Source organism: Poecilia latipinna, unplaced genomic scaffold, assembly GCF_001443285.1.
Source record: "Poecilia latipinna isolate Pla-1442-1.1 unplaced genomic scaffold, P_latipinna-1.0 Scaffold48, whole genome shotgun sequence".
Taxonomy (NCBI): Eukaryota; Metazoa; Chordata; class Actinopteri; order Cyprinodontiformes; family Poeciliidae; genus Poecilia; species Poecilia latipinna.
In genome coordinates this window covers 11,879-35,080 of record NW_015112664.1, presented here as the reverse complement: position 1 = coordinate 35,080, position 23,202 = coordinate 11,879, and the positions used below count along the sequence as shown (strand labels likewise).

General features: G+C 39.2%; 1 protein-coding gene across 1 annotated transcript; it reads right to left on the bottom strand.

Moving 5' to 3' along the window:
- Nucleotides 1-6,921: 6,921 nt before the first annotated feature.
- il10 (interleukin 10) lies at nucleotides 6,922-17,389 on the bottom strand. Its single transcript, XM_015050157.1, has 6 exons — nucleotides 9,229-17,389; nucleotides 9,042-9,101; nucleotides 8,374-8,535; nucleotides 7,815-7,877; nucleotides 7,390-7,706; nucleotides 6,922-7,046 (listed from the first exon to the last, which is right to left on the bottom strand). The coding sequence occupies exons 1-5, from the start codon at nucleotides 9,385-9,387 to the stop codon at nucleotides 7,605-7,607; spliced, it is 546 nt and encodes a 181-aa protein (XP_014905643.1). The 5' UTR covers nucleotides 9,388-17,389; the 3' UTR covers nucleotides 6,922-7,046; nucleotides 7,390-7,604.
- Between the last annotated feature and the right edge of the window lie 5,813 nt (nucleotides 17,390-23,202).

Sequence of the window (23,202 nt, the reverse complement as noted above, 5' to 3'; positions counted from 1 at the left end):
CGTCTTCAAATATGACTCAGTTTGTTGTGTCTGCTCGCGATTTGTGGGTTTTGACACGGGGGTGAACAGACTCAACCCATGACAGAATTGTATCATCGCTCTTTAGCATGAGTGACTCCTGGAATATACACGTTTACGCAGCAGAACGGCCCTGTAGCATTGACTCAACACCCGTTTGCCAACACTGGGCTGTTCAGAGCAAGTTTCCCGCCAGCGTGCAGGGCTGTTTCTCTGCAGGTACGGAGGCAACTGTGGCTTCTGAGCTTCCAGCTCTGAGTGTGATGAAACCGATAGTCATCTCTGGCTCGTACAGGTCTGCTGGGTAAAAGAAAAGACAAAGGGGGTAAATGGGCCCAGAGGGGAGTCCCTATGGTAGACCTGCAGAGGCTGTAACCCCTTACTATAAACCCAAGAAACCACAGGACACCCACCAGGTTGGTTTATGCAAAAAGGTGAGAGGCATTGAACGGGGGTGAATGGTCAGGGTAGGGGAGGAGAAGCTAAAACTTGTAGCGAAAATAAATACATAAACACAACAACTATGTTTTCGTTAATTATTTATTATTGTTTGGAAACGGCAGCATGTCATTGTTGTGTGCCGAGTTTAAAATGTGAGAGGAAATGCGGAGGATGGAGATTTCTCAGCTGAGGCGGTGACATGCAGTTGTTGTCGCTTTGAAGTGGCGTGCCATGCTGCCAAGCACACAAACACGTACGCATCCTCTTACTGAGTGACCCACGGCAGGCGAGCCTGCAGCGGCGGGCTCAGCTGAGCAAACTTTGACTAAGTTTGTCAAATGGAACAGCGTGTCTTTATCACTCTGACACATTTCACAACCAGCGCTTATCTCTGGCTTGTTTTTGGAAATCTGTTCGGTCTTACTGTGAAGCGCTGTAACAGTAACAGTCACATCAGGTACACCTTTACGGACATGCTGCGGTTGCTGCGGTTGCTTTGATTGCCTTTGCTGCTTCAGATGTTGCCGGGTTATTCTAAAAGCAGGCCTCTTTTATAGGAACTCTGCGCCATCTTGCTGGAACAGCAGTGAGGAAGACGTACAGGTGTATTGCAACAAATCACAAAGCCGTCAAAAACAAGTTGCGACATTTCAGCAATGAAAATGAAAAATAAAAAATCATATCACACACACACTGAGATATTAGTTTTTGTTTCTATAGTTTTCAGGCTTATGATTTTAAGATAATGAAACTCCTGGTTTCAAATTTTTCCAAAAATGTTTTAAAAATACTTTATTGATCCCAAAGAAAAAAAATAAACACTTGTGTAACTCATTTACTTAAAGAGTTTTAGAAAGTACTAAAATGTTTAAAAGCCAGACACAGGTGCTCCTCAAGGTTTAGTATCGGGACCCTTTTTTTTTCTTTCAATTTGCAGACATATTCAATAAATTAATAGTGTCCCAGTGAAGTTCGTTTGCTAGATTAAATGTATCTTTTCAAAATAAAAGCATTAAAGTATAAAACATAATTTTCATAATTAAGGAGAAATAATTACTTTTAATCACCAGTTTGTGTGAAGTGACTGTTTACACAAATACACAGTTATGCCTGTAGTAAGACCATATATCCGTGTAAAATAAAAGCTTGTCATCAAAGTGGCACCTTAAAGTATGAAAAACAGGAAGGATTCGTCTGGCTCATCTGTTTCTGCAAAGCAATACTTCAATGATAAACTGTTATAATGAAGTCGTAACACCTGCAGACTGTAACTTATGGCAACACTAAGTTGGACACCAAGTCTACTCATGGCATGCTTTTACAACAAAAGCTGGAAAGGCAATTCTCTCGCTCTCTCACACACACACACTGTGCACAAAAGTAGTTTTCTTCACAAATCACACTATACTTTCACAGGATATCAATATTAGGAATGTTTTAAGTCTGAATAAAATAAGTCACATAAATGTTGGCTACAGTTTCCCCAGATATTATTTAGTGAAGACGCATCTCTTACTTTAAATTGTATTAATTTCATTTAAAGCTATTAGTTTGACAGGGACACTGCACTCAAACATAGAACAGAATGAGTCTGTAACCGATGCGTTGCACAGAGCGTACAGCTGCAGCTAACTCACAACTCCAGTCCCTGGTTTTGCATTTCTATGCATTAAAATACATGCAATTTATAAATCAGAATACAGTAAGAATACATATGTATTCATGCAGACAGACCGCAGGACGGGACTCAAACCCAGAACCTTCTTGCTGCTGCAAGGCCAAAGTTCTACAAACTGTTCAAAGTACATAAACACACTTTATGTGCTTCGAAGCTTTGGAGAGGCCTTCTTCTCTGAGTTACTTGTATTCTTTGGAAGCCAGTAAAAATACTGGAGAGATTTTTGCAGCTTAGCCGCCAGCTATCGTCTTTCTCCCCAGTGTCCCAGGTAAAATGGTAATTGGCCTGTTTGAACCAGCAACCCACCTGCTGCAGAACAAACCCCTTCCTCCTGCCACACAGATTTAACTTGAGCTTAACTCAGTGATAATGACATCATGTGACTCTTTGAGTTTTAACAGAGACTCTTCTTGCACTGCCTTACCTGTAAAGTAGTAGATTTCTGTTTGAAACTAATCTAAACAGAGGAGCCTGAGGTATCTTCATCTTCGCTTTTCACATTACGTGTTCATGAACATCCCTTGACAGAGTTTAATTCTCTTCAGTGTTTTATTGAAGATTTCTTGTTGGTCCTTGAAAACCATTCAACAAGCTGTAAAAAAAATAAATAAATACCTAAACCGTCAAAACGGGAATCCACATGCACATTGTCATGGCCTGTCAACATCATACCCATATTAAGAAAGTACCCAGAGTTCCACTGGTTGCACAATAATGTGGTTGGCTTCTTCTGAGTACTGACCGCCGGAAGTACTGGTCTGTCGCTCGTTTTTCAGAGCCAATAAGTTCTGTAGAAAGATACAGGAAAAACAGCAGGAAGTGAATCTGCCGATGCCACTAAATACCCACCTTGCATCAGGCAAAGTGGGCTTTTACTCATAGCCATTCGGCGAGGCTGTTCCTATGACACAATTGCCTCTTTTCAGGTTCACTATACACACTCAGGGCAACGGTTTGACTACTTCTGACACATTTCATTATGAAAACCGACGTTTTTACACAGCGAGAGAGAGAGCAAGTATAGTAATCGTATCTTCGGGATCTCACATTTGACTCATGATATATTGGAAATTTGCCCACAAAATCTTATCTCCAAAGCAATGAATCATAACGGATGTTGCTGAGTGTTTTTTTTTTTTTGTTTGTTTGTTTTGTTTTTTATGAACTTGCGATGTGACATTTGCATAGTTGCAGCGTTTGGGAGGAAACATAGAAATTGTGAATCTGAAAACAATGCATAACGACGTCAAATCTCCCACATAAGTAAGAGTTCAGTTGTAGATGTTAATGCCTTCAGCCTTTGATGAGGTCCTTTGGGTTATCTTAAAAAGATATCGCAAATGAAATTTTGCTGAAGGTGCATTGTTTACTTTTTTTGTCCAATTATGACTACCAGACCAGAGCCTTCCTCTCAAGGCGAGCAAACAGTTCAAAACTGGATTTATTCAACTATTTACACAGAATGCAAATTGGTCCAAATTCAGTTCCAAATTAATATTTTCTTTCCAATAATAGAGTCGCATTTGGATTCAAGTACACACAGTCCTGTATGATCTTAGTTATTTTACAGAATAATTGACAAGTCTTCATCATATAAAGCTAATTGGTAAAATATTGTCTATCTAATAAAGGCCAGCTGATTTTAATGTCATATTGACTTAGCAGCAATCCCTCGTCTGTGAAGGATGGGACGACAGAAAAAGAGAGAAAAAAAACTTCCAGCAGCAGGTTTGAGGAGAACTCAGATCTGGAGCTCTGCATTGTTACTTTTGACACGTTAAGTGACACTCCCACACAGAGCGTCATGCCGAAACCTGCTGAAACATAACAGATTTCTGGGGGTTTTAGCCAAATGAAGTTATTTTCACCAGAAGTCAATCTTTTGAGACATCAAGTGCCAATTTTCCATCAAAAATGGTGCAGCGTTAAAAACGAGGAAGAAGGTTTTGAAAGGAGCCTTCAAGGACAGAAAACACAGTTGGAACTCGGTAACTAGTGGACACACCCACTGGAGAAAAGAGATAACTGGACTTCAACTTAAAATGATTCATGATTTATTTTAAAGGTATTTTTTTATTGCATTTATTGTGCTTCAGATAAAGTCATGAATGCCAACTAATCTTCCTTTAAATCTGGCACATTAGCCATACAAATTAGCATTCCTTTCCTAATGTACAATACTTAAAGAAAAATTCGAATATCCTACTTTTTTTGGTATGTATTCCTAAATATAAACTGTCTGACATTTATGAAGATTTGATCATAGCTAACTCCCGCCATGCACAGCATATAAATAGAGCTAGTGTGACAGGCGTTTCCCCAACAGCCTCTCTCTGGTTCTCCAAACTGCGATCGTTCAGACTGCCGTCAGCATATACATGTCTTGCGTTGGTTAAACATTGTGAACAAACAGCTCCAGAGGACATCCTACTTTTCAAAAGTAGAGATACAAACAACATTTTTTGATCACTTTTGCACTGTTCTGACAGCAATAAAAAGTAGCATTACTGAAACCAAATATGTATTTGTTGTTCCTTTTTTTTTTACGCACCAGGTGCAGCGTAGAGCAGCTCGGTGTTACAGGTAGCTAGGAATGAAGTTGTTTTCATCACTTGGCAACCATTTTGGTAATTGTTGTGGCTGTGTCACCTACCCTCTGCACCCACTTTGTCTAATGCCTACCAATCATCAAGTTGGAAGGTAGAGATCAATTAACCAAACTGCATATTATTGGACCGTGAGAAGAAGCCAGACTACCTGGAGAGAACCTACCCACGAATGACGAGAACATGCAGAAAGACCCTCGTCTGAGGAATTTGAACTGCTGACACTCAAGGCAACACTGCAAGCAACTGCTCCATTGTTCAAACTGCAATAAATAATATTCCTGAAAAGTGTGTAAAGGGGACAAGGCTGTAAAAATAAATAAATAAATAAATAAATAAATAAATAAATAAATAAATAAATAAAGCAACAAAGCAGTTTTTCTCTTCACTACTAATTATTTACAACATTATGTAGAGTTTATGTTCGTTCAAACCCTCTGAGCTGCTCTACTTTACAAGAGAAGTTTATCCAATGAGACCACTCTGTAAAACAATAACTTATATTTCTTCAGAAAGACAACAAAAGGTGTTGTGTGTAAAGGTCTTTTGGCTAAAGTAAAAAGAGATAGTATCATTCTTGTAGCATCTGCCAGATACTTAAAGACTATCATGCAACGATGAATTGCAGGATCCAAATGCGATGAGGAGGCAGGATGGTAAAACTCAAATAGCTTATCTTAAAAAAAAAAAAAAAAAACAGACAAAAACTGAAGTCCATAGATAAATCCAAAATAATAAAACACAAGGAAACCGAAAGGAAGCAGGGTGGGGGCCTGCAGGAAGTTAACAGGATGAAGAGCTATTTGTGCTGGACGAGGAGCAGGTGGTTGAAACTGAAGTTCAGCTGAGGTACTGGGACAGACGACTGTTAAAATACACAAGGAACGTGGGAAACAAGTAAACAATCTAAATACTCAGACGCAGATGTATCCCAAACCCAAACACAGCAGAATCCTGACACTCTCCACTGCTTCACTTTTAAGATCAAAGCCCAAAAAAGGGAGCGCTGCCATTGGAGTTCAGACGTAACGGTTCCCTTTGCACCACTGTGCACAGTTTCACATGACCAGCTCTAGTTTTTCCCACCGTACTTTGGTGTCTGACTAGAGATTTACACTCATTCCAAAACAACTGCATGTGGCCATACTGAATACGCACACCGCTCGTTAAATTCTCGCTATGTGGTTGGGCGGTAATGAAGCGATAACTAATTTTAAAGACTTTTGAAAATTACTATTTGCAGTGGAATCAACATTTGTTCGTATCATCAGCTGAAAAAACACTGTTGTTAACGTGGGTAAAAACAGAGTCCTGGTTTGGAGGACTGATGTTATGAATGATAGCTTTTTCGTAAGTACTGTCATTGCTGGATTGATACTATTCAAATCCTCCCACACTGACTCAGCATATGACTGAAGAGGCGCCTCAGAGTAGTTTCAGTGCAAAGCCCTGAGTCAAGTATGGAGCGAGCGGAGTCATGAGCTTACAGACCCTTCTCTGAGAGCGATACCGCTGCGTAAAATTTAAACGATTCTTCTGCAAGCTGCATGATGAGGCTAAAAGCAACGCGGCATCTTTTGCGTGGCACTAATTATTCACAGAGCAGCTTAAAGTTTACAGAAGATTTGAAGAATTTCATCAAGATATTTGCATCCCATACAATAAAGGTAGTTAAAGTCAAACTTATATTAAGTGGTGTATTAATAATTATAATAATACAGTAAACGTTCATTTTACTGTGCACAGATTGTTTGGAGCTGAAATAAAAAGAGTGCAAGGCGACTCTCACGTTTGAATACACGGTTCATTTATAACCCACAACACTTTTGCTCTCCAGATGTGTGTGTGCGTGTGTGTGTGCGTGTGACTAAGCAAGATTCTTTCTGCATGCATGCGTTTTTTGTGTGCAAGTGTGCATATGCCATGAGGGTGAGGCTGGCTAGTTACAGTTACGGTAAATCGACACACAAGCTCGGTCTGCTGCTGGTAAGTGATGTATATGGGTCATGTTTGAGGTTAGAGGATCAGCATGAAGAGTTTACACATTAGTTCTACATGTATTTAATCTGCAGGATGTGAAAACGTATGTATTTCCTCGTTACTCATTCCAACAAGCAGTCACATGACGACAGTTTCATCAGCTAGGTAAATAATGTCAACCGAGGATTTTTTTTTTGTTTGTTTTTAACGATCTTTATTTCTATGAAAAAGTAGAAAATGCAATAAATATAAAAAAAATACATTAAATGACATTTAGAAGTAATAAATACTCTCTGCACTGAAAATATCCATCCATCCATTTTCTGAACACCCTTGTCCCTCAGTGGGGTCGGGAGGGGTGCTGGTGCCTATCTCCAGCTAACGTTCCGGGTGAGAGGCGGGGTACACCCTGGACAGGTCGCCAGTCTGTCGCAGGGCAACACAGACACACAACCATGCGCACACTCACACACGTCTAGGGGCAATTTAGACAGACCAATTAACCTAACAGTCATGTTTTTTGGACTGTGGGAGGAAACCGGAGTACCCGGAGAAAACCCACGCATGCACAGGGAGAACATGCAAACTCCATGCAGAAAGACCGGGGCTGGGAATCGAACCCAGAACCTTCTTGCTGCACGGCAACAGCTCTACCAACTGCGCCACTGTGCACGACAGAACACGGTTCTCAAACAGTAAACATGTCCTTGGGACAAACGACTGTCTGTTGTCTCTGAAGAGCAGACAACACTTCCATACATTACATTCATAGTTCTGGACATGATCGAGTAGATGCATGTTAGTCTCAAACTCAAAGATTGTCCATTTTGCTTCCCAAAACGCACACAGCAGTAATAATCTTCATTAAGGTCAGCTGGTCTTCAATGAGAGTTTCTCTTCCGCTGAGACGCCAGGTACGTCTCGATGTAGTTGAACAACTGATCCAGCTCCCCCATGGCCTTGTACACACCTCTACTCTCCATCTGCAAACAAATACACATCCTTCATTATCACACTTGAACAACCGATGCAGAAGGCAATTTTAGGTCCGTCACAATACGTAATGACGTAAGCACTGTCCAAACACTCACCTCGGTATATGTTGAATTTAGGCTCCTAATGTCAAACGGCTTCTTGCATTCGAAGACTTTTCTCTGAAAACACAACAGAAAAGATGTTAGAACTTGAGTTGGATGGCCGTCCTACACAACAAGGAGAAAAGTTTCATAAGCAGTAACTATCCGCAGCAAGAAAGCTAAAAAAGGAGAAACACTCTGTGTGCTTCTGCAATCACTGACTAATCGCTAAGATCATGGCCAAATCCTATGAGCCATGGCTGACCTCTTCCTCTCTCGCAGCCGCATAGTGCGTGGAGAAATTATTACATGCGTGGGTGGAAATTATTAAATGTGGTTTTTAACGGTCTGGCATAAATAGTTACATTCCAAAAAGTTACAACAACAAACCTGCCAACATAGGGCAATTTTGTAATGTAAACATGACACATATCGACCACAGACGAGCTTCAGAATTTTAAAGTTGGGGCATGGCTTATTTTGGAAAACTTCCACAACCACAGAAAAGTTTGCATTTTACAGTCCAATGCTCTGCAGCCGTTGTAGAAGCAGAACACGTGTTTGAGCTACTTACGCATCTGTGGACGTCCCTCTTCAGCTCATCAAAAATCTGCTGTATGGACTCCACATGGGTTTTCAGACTGTTGTCGATGGTCACACTGGCCACCGCAGTCGGCAGAACCGTGCTCAGGTAAAACTCCAGGATGCTGTTTATGGCTTCACAGGCAAACTGGCTCTGCAGGGCGGGAAACAAAACACAACCAGTCTGGTTACTGGATGACAAGTGCAACATATGGAAAGCCATTTGTGCCAAACATCTTTTATAACACATCTGGTAAAGACAACAATATAGAAATAGATCGTTACATAGCTAGGATGCCGTAGAGAAAGTTAAAATTATGTACTTTATGCTAATGAGTGACAAAAAAAATGCTGCTTTCTGGTCTTGAAGTGCAATTGATGCCTTTTCATGACTAGCAAGAAAAATAAACAGAAATCTACCTGGTCATAAACAAGCATCGATTTTGGTGCTGTGTAGCATAAGAAAAAAAAACAAACAAACAAACAAAAAAACCGTTCAAGCGGTTTTTAAGCTTTCTTACTAGACAGGTCAGAAGTAGCTGTCAAATTTTGGCCCTAATGGCTTGCCATAAGCAACTGCTTCTGCTGCGTTATCGTGCGCTCTGGTGTATTTCCTCATTGAAAATTTCATTAATCCTTTTCGTTTGAGTTCACGCTCACCTTAAAGGCATCCTCGACGCTCTGGTCCAACAGTGCATTGTCAAAGTCGTCGTTTGATTCCTGGAGAAACAAAAACGTGTTGAGTGGGAAAGCGCTTGCACCTGTAGAGGCGACTAAAGCGCAGCATCACGCGTCGACCTCCAGCGCACCAATGATGCTGCAGAGCACGGAAATGCTCGGTACTCACATAGAAACCTCTGATCCTCCTGTAGTCCTCCCTGAGCATCTGCACCCTGACGGGGAACTCCTCCACGAAGCGGCAGCACTGGTCGTGGCACACTGGACTGCAACATGCAGAGAAGACGGAAGACAGCAGGACCAAGACGGACAGGAGTTGAGGATTCATGATGCTGGACAAGACGGAGAAACGCTGCAGGAAAGTGGACCCTCGGGGAAGTTGAACGCACGGCCGGCTCAGTGGATTTCCGAGTGGACAAAAACCAAAAAATGCTCCTTTGGAGGATGCTTCTTTGGAGCTGAGAAGTGCATGATTTGGGGTTCATTTCTGCTGTCATTATATAGGCAAAAGGGAGGAGACTACCCGGAAGGGGTTAATCTATAGGGGATTTTTTCTTCTTCTTCTTTGCAGTAATGTGCTCCTCCCATGAACTAAACTCAAGGAAAAACCTTTAACCGCAGGGATTTGATATGACATAATATGTTGTTACATAAAAAATGTCCAAGAAACCCACTGTATTATCATTATTAAAAATAACAATATTATTATTATTTATTGTAATAGTATTGGTAATCTCTGCATAAACTGAGATATTGACCCAATTTTATTTTAAAACCCATTATTAATTATTATTATTATTATTATTATTATTATTATTACACTTATTGGTGCTGTAATAACTGCTTACAAGCACTAACATTACAACTTTTTTTAATGGCCTGAATGCAGTAGATTACAGTTAATTATTTCTGAGCATTTTCTCCTCAGTGGCAAATGAAACTAAACCCCCCCAATATGGAAATAATATCGAGTCGTGATTTGACTGCGATGACGCTGTGGATTCTCTCTGTGTGTCAGATATACGTAAGAAAACTGACAAGAGGGTGGGGGAGCGTGAAGATGCCAGCTCTCTGTTTTCTGTTTTTGTAATTCCACTGTCGAGGTTTACCTAGACTAGTACTGCACTGATAAACCACAGAGAAGTAACCGGGTACGATCAGAAGACAGTGTAAGGGGTGTTTTCCCCTCAGAACTTTTTGGAATGTCCACTTACCCTCAGCTGTCATGTGTCTGTCTGCCCGGCTCATGATTAGCCTGAGTCTGTGCGTTAGGCAACCCATGGTTTTTCAAGAATTTTACCATTCAGCCGTAGTGGTAAACCACCTCCTAATATGAGCTTTGCAATGACGATCTTCACAATCTGCAGATGCGTTTAAGTATGATTTGTTAGGGTTAACCATGAATTGTGTGTAACTCATGAAGATAAAATGGTTGTGCTCTTCAAGGAATTAGCTAAGCAGAAAGGTTTAGTTGCGCCCTGAACTTTTTGATGGCCGCAGAAAGTGATGCATGTCGGAACAGCCCGCAGAAAAGACAAGCATGAAGACGAAAGAGAACAAATACTTTTGTAGTATATCTGCACATTGGAAGAAAAATGAGCATGTCCTTCGATTTGTGCTGAGCAGCGAAAGAACATAATCGTCTTCTGTCTTAAAATTGTGGGTGAAAAGTGAGAAGACGTTCACACGAAGACGCCTGTTGGAACTATGAGACTTGGGACGGAGGTTTCACAACAACCACAAAGATCCAGGAGGACCATTTAGAAGTATTTTGGATGAAAGCACATATTGGAATAGTCTAGTCATAACCACACCCTTTCTGCATTGTGCTGGTTTCATTTAAAAATTAGGCCATGACACAGGATTTCTTTGGAATCGCTGTTTTTTCTACACAAAACAAAATGAAAACTAAGCTTAATTCCTGCTATTTTGCAATTGTAGATTCACTTAAATATTTACAGCACAGAATGGATTCATTTATTATAATGGTGATAACAAAAATTTACTTAATGAATCTCCCGCAGGATAACATGGCAAAAGGTGGGAGTGTAAGGGGGGCAAACAATTTAACGACAATACCATAGAAGAAGAAATAAATTAGAGGGCCTCCCAATCTTAAAGTTACACGGTTAGAACAATAACAGAGTTTTTAAAGGTGTTCAAGTCAGGTAGAGAACAATACAAATAACCAAAAATAAAAGACATTTTGTGTAACTATACCAAAAGAGAAAAGCGACCCGGTTACATAGTCAAAGTCCAGGCCTAAACTGATTGGGAGATTTTTGTTACAAGTTAATCAATCAATACAAGTAGGTTTAGATGCAACAAAAGATTAAATTTTTGTAAAATTAGGTTGTAAATTTTTGATGGTAATGTGACAAATTGTGAAAAAGTAAAAAAAAAAAAAAAGAAAAAAAAAGCCTTTATGAAAGACATTGTACACAATAGCTTTCATGAGTACATAAGTGGTTGGAGTCTTTTTATATTAATTTTTTTGGTAAAAAAAAAAAAAACAAAAAACAGTTCATCGTTAGTGAAATAGTATCAAAATCATATTTACTTGTACCTAAATTTTTAAGAAAAGTTGTTATTAATCACAAAGGCATCCGAATACTTCATCTGTTTTCATGAAGCCTTTCTGTGGGAGACAGCAGCCAAAACAGAAACTGTTCAGTTTCATGTTGTTGCGTCTGCAGTAAATTCCTCTTATCGACGGAAAACCGACACTACTGATAAAAGTCAAATTAAAATGTGGAAAACAATAGCTTCAGCAGATTTAAATTCAGATCAAAGCAAATGTTCTTCAGATTTAAAAAAAAAATGGACTTTTGAAATTTGTGTCAATAATTTAATTAGTCTTAATATGACATGTAAAAAAGGAACTATAGGGGGAAAAAAAGCTGATAAAGCTGTTCGTATTTCATCATTTCATAAAAATGGAATCTTTTCAAATAGGTTCAATTTCCTCATTGCAAAAGATAAGATTAGAAGTGAGATTTTATTCAATATCCAACATCTCACCCCCACCCATCTTTTGTGACTGTCAAGCACTTAATACGTATAAATTCCCGCCAACATGAGTTGTCTAAACCGGGGTATTTTAAGAATGAAAGAAGCAGCTGTTGACAGGTGACTGATGTGCTCACACACCAAATGACCAGATGAACCTAAGTGGGCTGCAACCACATAATTCAGTGAGTCAGCTTTTAGTCATCTACTTCGCGGAAATGCCTGTCATCAGAATTTTTCGTGTTGATGTGTTCGATATGCAGCGGCGTTTAATATTAGACCCCGACCCTTACGTAATGAGGCACTTCTTCTTTGGTTTCCTTGTTTCAGATCGATAGGGTGTCACGCTGAATCAGCCCAATCTTATCAGATGTCTGACAGTTTGTCATCTGTGCTGCGGCGTTTCTGATCAGGTGCTGATGTGGCGTCTCATTGTTTGACCCCTTACCTTCAAACCGGTTTCTAACGGAGTCACACCAGTGCCAAGAATCTGTCATCAGCACTTTTGAGCACATTACACGAAACCAGCCGATATCACACTCAGCCCACCACTTTGTGCCGCTATCGCCAGTGGCAGAAAATGTGTGAAGGCTTTACAGCAAACAGCTGACAGCTCTCTCTCTCTCTCTCTGCTTTAGGTCTCCTCGGTGAGATTCCTTTTGATCTGCAGAACCGAGTTGCACGACGTTCTGCAGCTGTGCCTTTACGTTTCCTCAGCCACCAACATCGCAATCTCTGCTCTTGTGCACATCGTTCTCCCGCAGAGTCTATTTGCAAATGTCATCTTTAGAGGAAATCGATTTGTCTTTTACCTACAGAGTCACCGCATTCGTCTTTCACTTTCACATTGTTTGTCCATTGAACTGTTTCGGTGATTTGTTTATGTTGAGTGCTTGGTGGCGCAGAACACAAGCAGAGACTGCAACGATTGTGTAAGCGTGTGTAGTTTTTCTTCCCTAGTTTCTGTTGCCAAATCTTCAAAGAAAAGAGGAAACTCTCAGAAATGCATTTCTGCGGGGCCATTACAGTTGGGTGACTTCCAACACTGACCACTTGCTCTCTGACAGCCACACATTCACGGATGTGGCAACACGCGTTGTGACCACACATTTTGTAATTCTGGTAGACATTTGCCCTTCCACAGTGTTATGCAGAACACACACACACACACACACACACACACACACACACACACACACAAAACAGCTTTTATAAGAGTTTCATTTATGTGAACAATCACTTGGACTTCCGATGAAATTCTTAGTCATGTCGACTTCCTCTCTGTCCCATCATCATGGCCGATATGAGTTGTTGATTCATTACTGTTAATACCCACAACACTCGAAGTTTTTATTTGGAAATCTCTCCAGCATAATCTGCTAAAACCCCTTCAGAGATCTCTTATCATATTTGCAGAACTGAGCCATAAACGTTGTGCGAACCTAAAGCAACACTCTGCTGAGCAAGCATACGTGGAGCAGAAAGATGAAACTTTGAAAATTTCCTCTGACCATAACTTTCACTTGACCCCGGAGCAATCGATGGTGCACTTTTAAATTGGTGTAGTTCCGATTATTTTGTTGCTTAATGCAAGTCAAATGTTTTGCAGAGTTTTCCATCCTAATTTTAGAGCTGGTGCATTTCAGTTCAATGCGTAAGCAAATTCATGCATAGGGCTAACTGCTTAAAATGGTGTTAACCGCAGTTAAGTAAGCACTGTTCATTGTGACAACTCAAATTTTCCCAAGGTTTTTAAACATATGAGTTCTGAATCAGTGAAAGTAAAAAAAGAGCGCAGTTTCTAAATGCAAATCCAACAATGAGTCACAGATTTTTGGGGGATGATATGTATTTTAGCAGTGCGATAATTGATCCTCAATGATAGCACTTGCTGCAAAGTGAAGGTCAAGTTTGGCAGAAATGACACAAACGTGAGGCCTAATATTTACACTTCCACCCTTAGGTGGTGTGGTTAGAGAGTCGGAGCTTTTTGTCTACAGTCTCCTCGTCTGCAACAACCTCCCTCAGTTTTAGTCCAAAGCAAGAAAAACAAGCATCCTGTTTACTTAGCGATCCTCTACTGGCTCCTAAACTGTACTTTTTGATTATTGTTAGAGGAGCTAATGTTTTCCTAAGCTATTTTGTATTCATACTACTGGAGGACCTACTACAAATTTTTCTTGCTTTGCTGACTTTACTCCCTATAGTGTCACTAATAAGTGACATTATTGCTCTTGTTGACTTTGGGATCTCTCTGCCTTCATTTCCTCTAATGGAGGACAGCCGTGGCTAAACTGTGTCCGTCTCCTGCAGACACTCAATGAGAGAGCTACTCCCACCATCAGGCCTGTGAACACTTTATTTTACTCAATTCTCAGGGAAACTTCTCCCAGTTGTTCTGTGCATATCTTGATAAAGTCACTAATAGAGCTGTTGCTGTGGACCCTGGTGAACAGCTAAAATCAGCAAATAATCGAGGCCCGCCATTAAAATGCTTATATCCATTTTAACAGTTCAAGGCGCCAAGTATATTCAGTCTGCTTTAATACTGTGGAAATTATTTTGACGCCAACGCAGAAGCTAAACGTCCACAGTCTCCCTTTATGTGCGCTCTTGAGGTACAGCCAATCAGTGCCAAGGAAAGTGAGTGACGCTCCTAGATTGCTTTGCAAGCAGCAACTTATAATGTGTGAAGCAGCATTGCACTGCAAAAACACAAAATCTTGCAAAGTATTTTTGATCTGGTTTCTGGTGTAAATATCTGAGTACACTTGGATTAAGTCAACACTAACTTGCAAGTAACTTTTCAGCACAAAAAAAAGGAGTTTAGGTGAATAATTTCTTAATACTGATGAGAAAGTACTAGTTATAAGTGAAATAATCCGGCAGAGGAAAAAAGACATTATCCCCATATTATGATTTATAATACGGGTCTTGTAAACTAGACCAAAAGTACCTGGCAAGACTTTGTGTTTTAGCAACTTCTCAAGCTGCTTCTTCTTTATTTCAGATGGGCTCCAGAGAACATGTGAGGTGAATTTTCTGCAAATAATTTGGAGTCACATACCACAGAAAAATCTGCAAACAGGCCACGGATAGGTGGGGGCCACTGTAAGTACGAATACTCTCTGTACAGAAAGTACTCCTGGATAACGGATTTTGTATTTGGTTGCCTCTCTTTCCTGGACAGAGTCCAGTATCTTCGTGTTTCTCTTTGTTCTGTTTTTCCCTGAATCACTCCACTGATAAGAGGCTAAAGTTACCTTAGTGCACTCTTTACCATAGAAAGTAGACATGGTTCAGAGCTTTTTTTTCTTATTATTATTTTTCTCTAAAATTGTTTTAAACCAAAGTTTTTTTACCTGATGTAATATCTGTTTATTTTTATTCTGTGAATAGTAGTTTATTTACAGAACAAAAGCACGTGTTCCCTTTTTCCACCTGCCCACTTCATGTCTAAATAAACATCTAAAAATGATGCCTAAATTCCTTTGCCCTGCTAGCAGTGCTCTTTTTCTTGCCTAATTTGGAAACAATTTGCCTCACATGTCAAGCTACGTGTCAGCCTTAAAGAGACACTTTTTCTTTTGTTCAGGTTTCCTGTTTTGTATCTACTGAGCAAGCATTCTTCTGTTGGAAACTTGAGAAGCGGCCAAATGTTGTACAACAGACAAATGACTGCTGTGTTTTTTTGACACACTTTATGAAGCATCTGAAACTTAGAACTACACATCAGGTGATTTATTTAAAACGAACGTCTATACCAGAAGTCGTTTTTCACTTAACCTTAAGCATGCCTGACCTAGTTAGTCAAGACTTGGAAATGCATCACCCGTTAAAGCGCATTTGATACTGCGATGCACTCGGGTTGCATAAACGTTAGAAGAGGAGCAAAACTGAAACTCAAAGTAAATTCAGTTCAAAACACCTTTGGCTATTGATGTGAACGAAGCGGTTCAAGTAGCCCTGGCTGTTGAATATTCACTGTGAACTGAAATAATCAGTAAGAGATGGAAGAGCAAGAACGTTCATTTCAGATGAAATACAGCAACTGCTAGAGACCGTCATGTTCTTCACAGACCGTAAGATTTAGAGGCAAAAAGATAACAGCTTTTTTCATTACATATGTTTACTTTACAACTCTGTAGTTCTGAAAGAAAATGCTTAATTACATTAAATGATCTTTGTGGAATCACAAGACGATCACGTTGCGCCATGTTCTCATTGGTCCTTCAGAAAAATGCGATAAAATTCAGTGAAATGCCAAAGAAAATCATTTTGAAGACTTGGACAGTGTCCGCCTTTCAACCACCGATTATCTCAAAAATGCTGCAGAACAGGGGATGAAGCAGCTGCACAGTTTGCCTTTTGACCGCAACTCAGAGAGAGTTAGAGAGGAAAGATGTCAGTTCAACACTGGAATCAACTCCACAGCATGAGAGCGTTTCTGTTTCACTTCCATCCGTTTCTCAAGAGGACGCGTTTCTTCTGGATTCATTTAGAACGACCACATGAACACATTTATATGGATGAATCTGGTTGGTCACTGTTGCCATGTCACAGTTTTTTTTCTTGATTGCTTTGATTTGCTTAAAGATCACTGGGGATCTGCTCCGTTTACATCATCTGTTACTCAGCAGAGCAGAAGACGCGTCTTGCAGATGAGTTTATTGGTTTGACACATTTTCCCCCTCACACTGTTGCAAAGCTGCTATCACAGATGCCATTCAAGCAGTCCCAACTCCATTGTTTTAGCCATGGTAACACTGGGTGGTGCCAATAATTTAAGTTGACAGAAAGTGAAATGAGCCAGAAACGCCACCCAGTTAAACTAGGAACGAAAAATAAATAAAGGCAGAAATGAGCAGGGTTTCAAAAACCAGCCGGTTAAAATGTACAATAAATTCATAAAGAATAAATAAAAAGGCAGTGGCCTGTGTCTAAATCTTAAACCCAGCTGTAGAGCAGTCTGTAGGATAAAATATATTAAATAAAGAGCATCACAATCAATAAAAGTCTTCAGGACAAGGGAATAGCAGAGTCTTAGCTAGTGGTCCTCCCGGCGTCTGCGCAGCTTTCCTCAGCGGCCTCCAGCGATCCCCAGCGCTCGGTCCTGCGCCCTCGACACCAGACCTGGATGACTGCACACCTTCCAGCTGTACACGATCTACTATTACAACTACTGTTCATCACCTGGGATCTGGGTACTTGGCTCCACGTCTCCCGGATCAGATGTGGCTCTCGGCCCCTGCTCATTTCGCCGCGCCTGCTCCGCACGACACGGGCTCGTCGCCGCCTGCTGCTCTTCTGTCTTCAGCTCTGACGATCTGCTCTTCTTACTTCCCAATTTATGGCTTTCAAGCCGCGGCAGCTGCTTGGGAAAACCTATGGGAGCCCTCAGTGGGCGTGTCATGGGAGGCAGTCCCAACCTCAAAGACATGTGGCGCAAAGTGAATCAGGGAAGCAGCATGCAACACAACAACCCCAAATGAAAGCAAGATTAAAATAACACAGCAAAATTAAGTGATTCCAAAAATATCACTAAATAAACACATGAACATGTGCAAATAAATCAAAAGGGCCACGTTGCCACGGTAACCAGAAATCACCTGCCCTTATAAACTGCCTAATAAACTGAAACTGTCTAGATTGGTATGAAACCATTGAAGCACGTTATTCAAATTCCTTACCACAAGGATCAGAAATGCTTTGATGCAAATTTTATTGCTTCCGCAACATTTTTTTTTAAACTGTGAAAACTGAAATACTGTGAATTATAAAGAAAACACCGCAAATATAAAGTGAAAAATCTATGAGAATAATAAACATAGAAAATCAAAACGAAGCGATTTTTGTTTGGTTACCTTAGTTAAAGCAATGGCATCGTTTGGACTGCTGTGTTCGCGCTGTGCCAGTGTCATTGTGTGGAGCAACGTGAGTCTAACTATGTCGTCCAGGTCACAGCTGTTCAATACCAGACAAGAATTCCCGTCTGTTTTCCTTCATCCATTTCTCTTTCCCAACAGATGAGTTCTTCTCTTTATGCCGGTAGAAAGTTTGTGACCAACATCAGAGAAAATCTCTTGTAGGCCTTAGAGTCTGGCTGCAGTGTGAATATCTAGTGTGGATTTGGGCATGTAGTGTTTGATGTAGAGGAGGTCCTGCTCCAGCGTATCAACATGGAGAGAAGATACTGTGTAAGTACAAAAAACATGACAGCAAAGTCTGGGCTTTCTCCCTTCGCTTGAATTCCCTCCGGCAGAACTTCAATCTGGTCAGTCACCGAACAGAAGAAGAAGCTGTGAACGATGACTTCTCTTTTAAGAGCTGGAGTCTGCCTGTAATTTTAGGATTGGCGGCGGAGGAACTGAAAGAGGCTGTTCAGTCCGAACTGGCCTCGCTTATAAAATTATTGAACATTAAAAGGGCAAGCAATTTCCGGTAAGCTTCATAGCGTTGAACTGGCACATTGTGTACATGTCAACAGTACAAACAGTAGTGATTTGGTCAAATTTAAAACCTGAACAGAGTCTCTAGCCGAGAGCCCAGACCCTCTGGACGAAACAAAGTGTAGAACAAAAAGCTTGTTTTTCCCAGACTAGAAGTGTTTGGGTTGCTTTGGTTTTTCTTTTATTGAAAGTATATATTTATTATCCACCAGCAGGTGTATAATAAACAACAAGGATTACAAAGTGACAAAAAGCAAAAAAGGGGCATTGATCTACAAAATACTTATCCAGGGTAACACTTTATTTGAAGGGGGGTGAATAAGACTGACATGACACTGTCATAAACATGACATAACACCTGTCATGAACATGAATGAGCCTTCATGAATATTTATGACTGTTGTCATAAAGCGTCATTCGGTAAATTATGACACTTTTAATACAAAGTTGACATTATTCAAAATGTCTTTGTTATGACAACTTGACATTAACCAATAAATCATTACTGTTTAAACTTTACCTTTAATAACATAAAGTTACCTCATTTTTAAAGTGCAATCATTAATATATTTATAACAAATTTATATCAGTAATGATTTCTTAGTTCAAAACAAAAACAAAACGCACAACATGGTCCATCGGTGTCACAACAAACATGAAATTGATTAACATGTGAATTAGGATGTGCTTTTTTCTTCTAATGTTGGCATTTGTTTTCTAATTTCAGTTATTTTTCTGTTCACTAATTCATTTATCTAGTGTCAAATATTTTGGGAAAAAGTGGAGAAGGAAGGGGAAAAAAGAAATCAAGCACAAAGAGAATAAATAAATAAAGTATATGCCAGAACAAAGACTGAATAAAGATGAAACGCTGTGGGGGTTTTTTCTGTTTGCATTTTTACTTAATCTGTGATCAGCCTTCGTTTTTATTTGATCTGTAGATCAGTATTATCCTTTTTACTCCTTGTGTTTAGTTATTCTTTATTCCTTTAGAGTTAGTTTCTTTCTCTCTTCTTCTCTCTCTCTGTTCATTCTTCCGTTGCTCTGTGTTCCCGTCTGTCTGTTCCTGTCACCGCACTCGTTTACTTCACGGTACCTCTTGGATTTATCTGCTCACTGCCGTAGCTTCAGACAGGAATCTATACGCTTTCGCAAATCATCGGGTTTCTCGTAATTTATGCGCACGATAGTCTTGAGCTTGAACAGTTGAAACCGATTTCCTTCCATAGCAATAAGACTTTAGGTTTGTTTGTTGTTTCCAGCCTTTGCTCATTTTTCTCACAACGCGTCATGCTTTTGGTTTACCTGAAACATTTTGTTGTTTTGTTAATTGTTGTGTACCTGCGTCAGACCAAACAGTTTCTGAGTGTAGAGAGCTTACTAAAAGTCAGAAGGCCTACCAGAAACCTGTCTGGTAATATTTGTTTCCCTTGTAAATGTTCAGAATAACGTTCAGTGAGAGAGATACTTCACTGCTGGTCTTCCTGTTTGAGTAAAAAACAGGCATTGCATCACAACTTGTCTGTGTATGGTCTTCCTTGACTTGTCAGAGTAATTTTGCTCTATATTTAGGGAATCTATTAGATGACTAATGATGAGCTCAAAATCTGTGTGCGTTGTGTCCGGGAAGTATTCATAGTGCTTCACTTTTTCCACATTTTATTACGGCCTCATTCCGAATAATGTAAAATGATTTTCTTTCCCCAAAGTTTTACACAGAAATACCCCCTAATGACCACATTGAAAATTTGGTTTGCAAACTCATTATACATAGAAATCACATAAGCATTCATAACCTTTGATTAGTGTCTTCTTGATTCACTTCGTTTTGAATTTGACGCAACAAGCTTAGCTCACGTATTTTTAGGCATTTTGGCCTATTTTATTCTCCATTAAGGCTGTTTAAACATTTCATGGTGAAACAGCTCAACTTTGATTATCAACAAAGTATTAAGCAAAGTTTGTGTATACTTCTCTAAATGTTATTCCTTTTTTCTGCTTTTAATACATTTGCAAAACACTCAATTTTTTTTTTTGTCATAATGGAGTATTTTTGTGTAGACTTTTAAGGAAAGAGATTCACTTTATTGTAATCGATAGACTTTATTTCATTTTCAGACAGTTGTGGAGGGATTTATGTTGCCTTGCAGTAAAAAGGTGGTGGCTTCAGAAAGCCTGGGTCTGATCCTGCTGTGTATGCACAGTGAATGCATGGTTCCCTCTGGGTACTCCGGCTTCCTCTCACAATCCAAAAATACAACCGTTAGGTTAATTTGTGTCTGTAAATTGTGAGCGTGAGCATGTCGGCCATGGGTGTACCCCGCCTCTCACCCAGTGACCACTAGAGAACGGCTCCAGCCCACTGTGACTCTGCACAGATATGTGGGTTTAATTAATAAAAAATACCATCATCAATCACATTATAGCTGATCTAAGGATAAAAGTATAAATGTATGTCACTTTTGAATAACCCAGTGTAGGTATTGTCCTGTTGATGTTCTTTTAAACACCCTGTGCCTCAACAAAAGAACATTAGGAAACCTTTAAAACACAACTTCAAAGTTTCACAGTTCACCACTTCCTGGTTTCTGCTTAAGTAAAAACTGCACAGCCAGTTTCGATCACTTTCCAACAAAAAGTGAACATTATTTCTTAAGAAGACGACCCGAATGTGCATAAAAGCATGAAATAAATGCATCTTCGCCATAGCAGCGTAAACTGAAAAATGTGGAAGGTCCAACCTGCAATGTTGATACTTTGACTCCTTCATCAAAGATTCCTGTTTTTGCTAATTATTATTATTATTATTATTATTATTATTATTATTATTATTATTATTGTTATTGTTATTGTTATTATTATTATTTTCTTTTTTTTTAAACCAAATTACTGGTCACACAATTATCAGCCCCCCTGGCATCAATACTTTATAAAACCCTCCCACAGCCGAGCACTCAGATCTACAAAGTTTCACAAGTTTCTATCGAGATTCTCCACCGTCCCAGGAGCGCCATCCTGCTCTCTTCACAAGTCTGCAGACTGAGAGTATCGTAGAAGAAGGGATTTTGTATTTTGTGTTGATTTGACAATAATGAAAAAGTTTGGAATATTTTCCCTGGTGAAATGAAGGTTTAACTCCAATTATCACCGTCTTCTTCAGAAGCATGTTTTTCTCTCACTTAGTGGGCAGTGTTTTAACAATTTTTGTCATTGACCAAACTAGGTGGGTGTTATTTTTTTGACAAGTCTGCAGTATTAGTCACTATGTTCTAACATGCCTAGTTAATCACATGTATTACGGAAAGATAAGCAGATTTCACTCTAAAACACGAAACCAAACAGGTTTCTTAACGTCATGCAATCATGCATGTCGAGTTATTTTACCCACAAGGATGATCTTTGGGTTTTATTGGAATGCAGAGTGACTCATAACGTAATCACACGTTAAACTAAAAAATTTGCTCATGTCAAATGAAAATGATCAAATCTAAGAGAAATTTAGTTTGCTGCTTTTGCAGCAGCGTGGCACGCAAATTCAAGGTGGCAGCATTAATCATGAACCTAAATTTAAATAATAAAAATGGAATCTGACTTACAGTAACAAAAATAAAACATTGCATGAGGAAACTTTAAAAGACTGAGACTTTTAATTTCAGTATAACTACATCACATGTTCACCCTCCTGATCAACACCTTCGTCTGGTTTCTACATCTGTGTAATCTTTATATTTGGTATATAAGGATCAATTGTTATCCAGTACATTTGTTGAATGTACCAGATGAAAACTGTTATTTTTGAAACTAGTTTTGTTTTCTTGTTTTTTTTGTTTGTTTGTTTTATGGCTTCTTGTCCTGTTACAATTGAATAAGAACAAGAACAACCACAGCATATGCAGATTTTAAACCACAGGAAAAATGCTGCTGTCACATTGGTTTCCTTTAGATGGCATTGCTGTCTGGAAGTTTTTATTTTTATTTTTATTTTTACTGATTATTACATTTACTTAGCACCTTCAATAATTAAAAAAAAAATCCTTGGCAACATAATTAAAAATGGAGATAAAGCTGCTGATAATCAGATAATCAATCCTCCCTGTGTTCAGTCGTATGTGTGTGTTGTTGATTTTAACGTGTTAAATTCAAAGAGAGTAATTTTATTGGAGAATAATTTCCAACATAATTAAAAATAAATAAATAGCCAGACTGAGCAGGTAATGTGTGAATGGAAGAAACCAAAGCTGTCAAATAAAGTTTGGGTCAACAGTGACCCAACTCAACTCTTATTTTCTATTTCTTCATCTGCCATCATTCAATATCACAAGTTTTCTTATTTTAACTTTTTTTTGAATTATCATCGTGCATCCTCACTGGATTTCTTTCATTCTTATTTCAATAGAGACTAATTAAGCTGCAGTTTTTGGACAGAGCCAACCTTCGTGATCGTTTTTGTTTTTTTTTACAAAAGAAATTTCATCAAATTCCAATTGATACTTTTATTGATCTCATATAATATGTGTATTCCATCATTTGGTAGAATAAAAAAGTTGCTGGAATAGCAGGTTAAGAGGAAATCTTCATTCTTATTTCTTTTCAGACAAATTAAGCTGCAGTGCCTTTTAAATACACATCGTTTTTTGTTTTGTTTTTTTTACAAAGAAAAATTTCATCAAATTCCAATTAATACT

What these genes read in the sequence shown, in the direction of transcription:
- il10 (XM_015050157.1), bottom strand. Translation starts at nt 9,387, where the DNA reads ATGAATCCTCAACTCCTGTCCGTCTTGGTCCTGCTGTCTTCCGTCTTC. An exon ending in GGAGGATCAGAGGTTTCTAT is followed by an intron (nt 9,102 to 9,228) that starts GTGAGTACCGAG and finishes TTGTTTCTCCAG; the next exon opens with GAATCAAACGACGACTTTGA. An exon ending in TAAATTCAACATATACCGAG is followed by an intron (nt 7,707 to 7,814) that starts GTGAGTGTTTGG and finishes ATTTGTTTGCAG; the next exon opens with ATGGAGAGTAGAGGTGTGTA.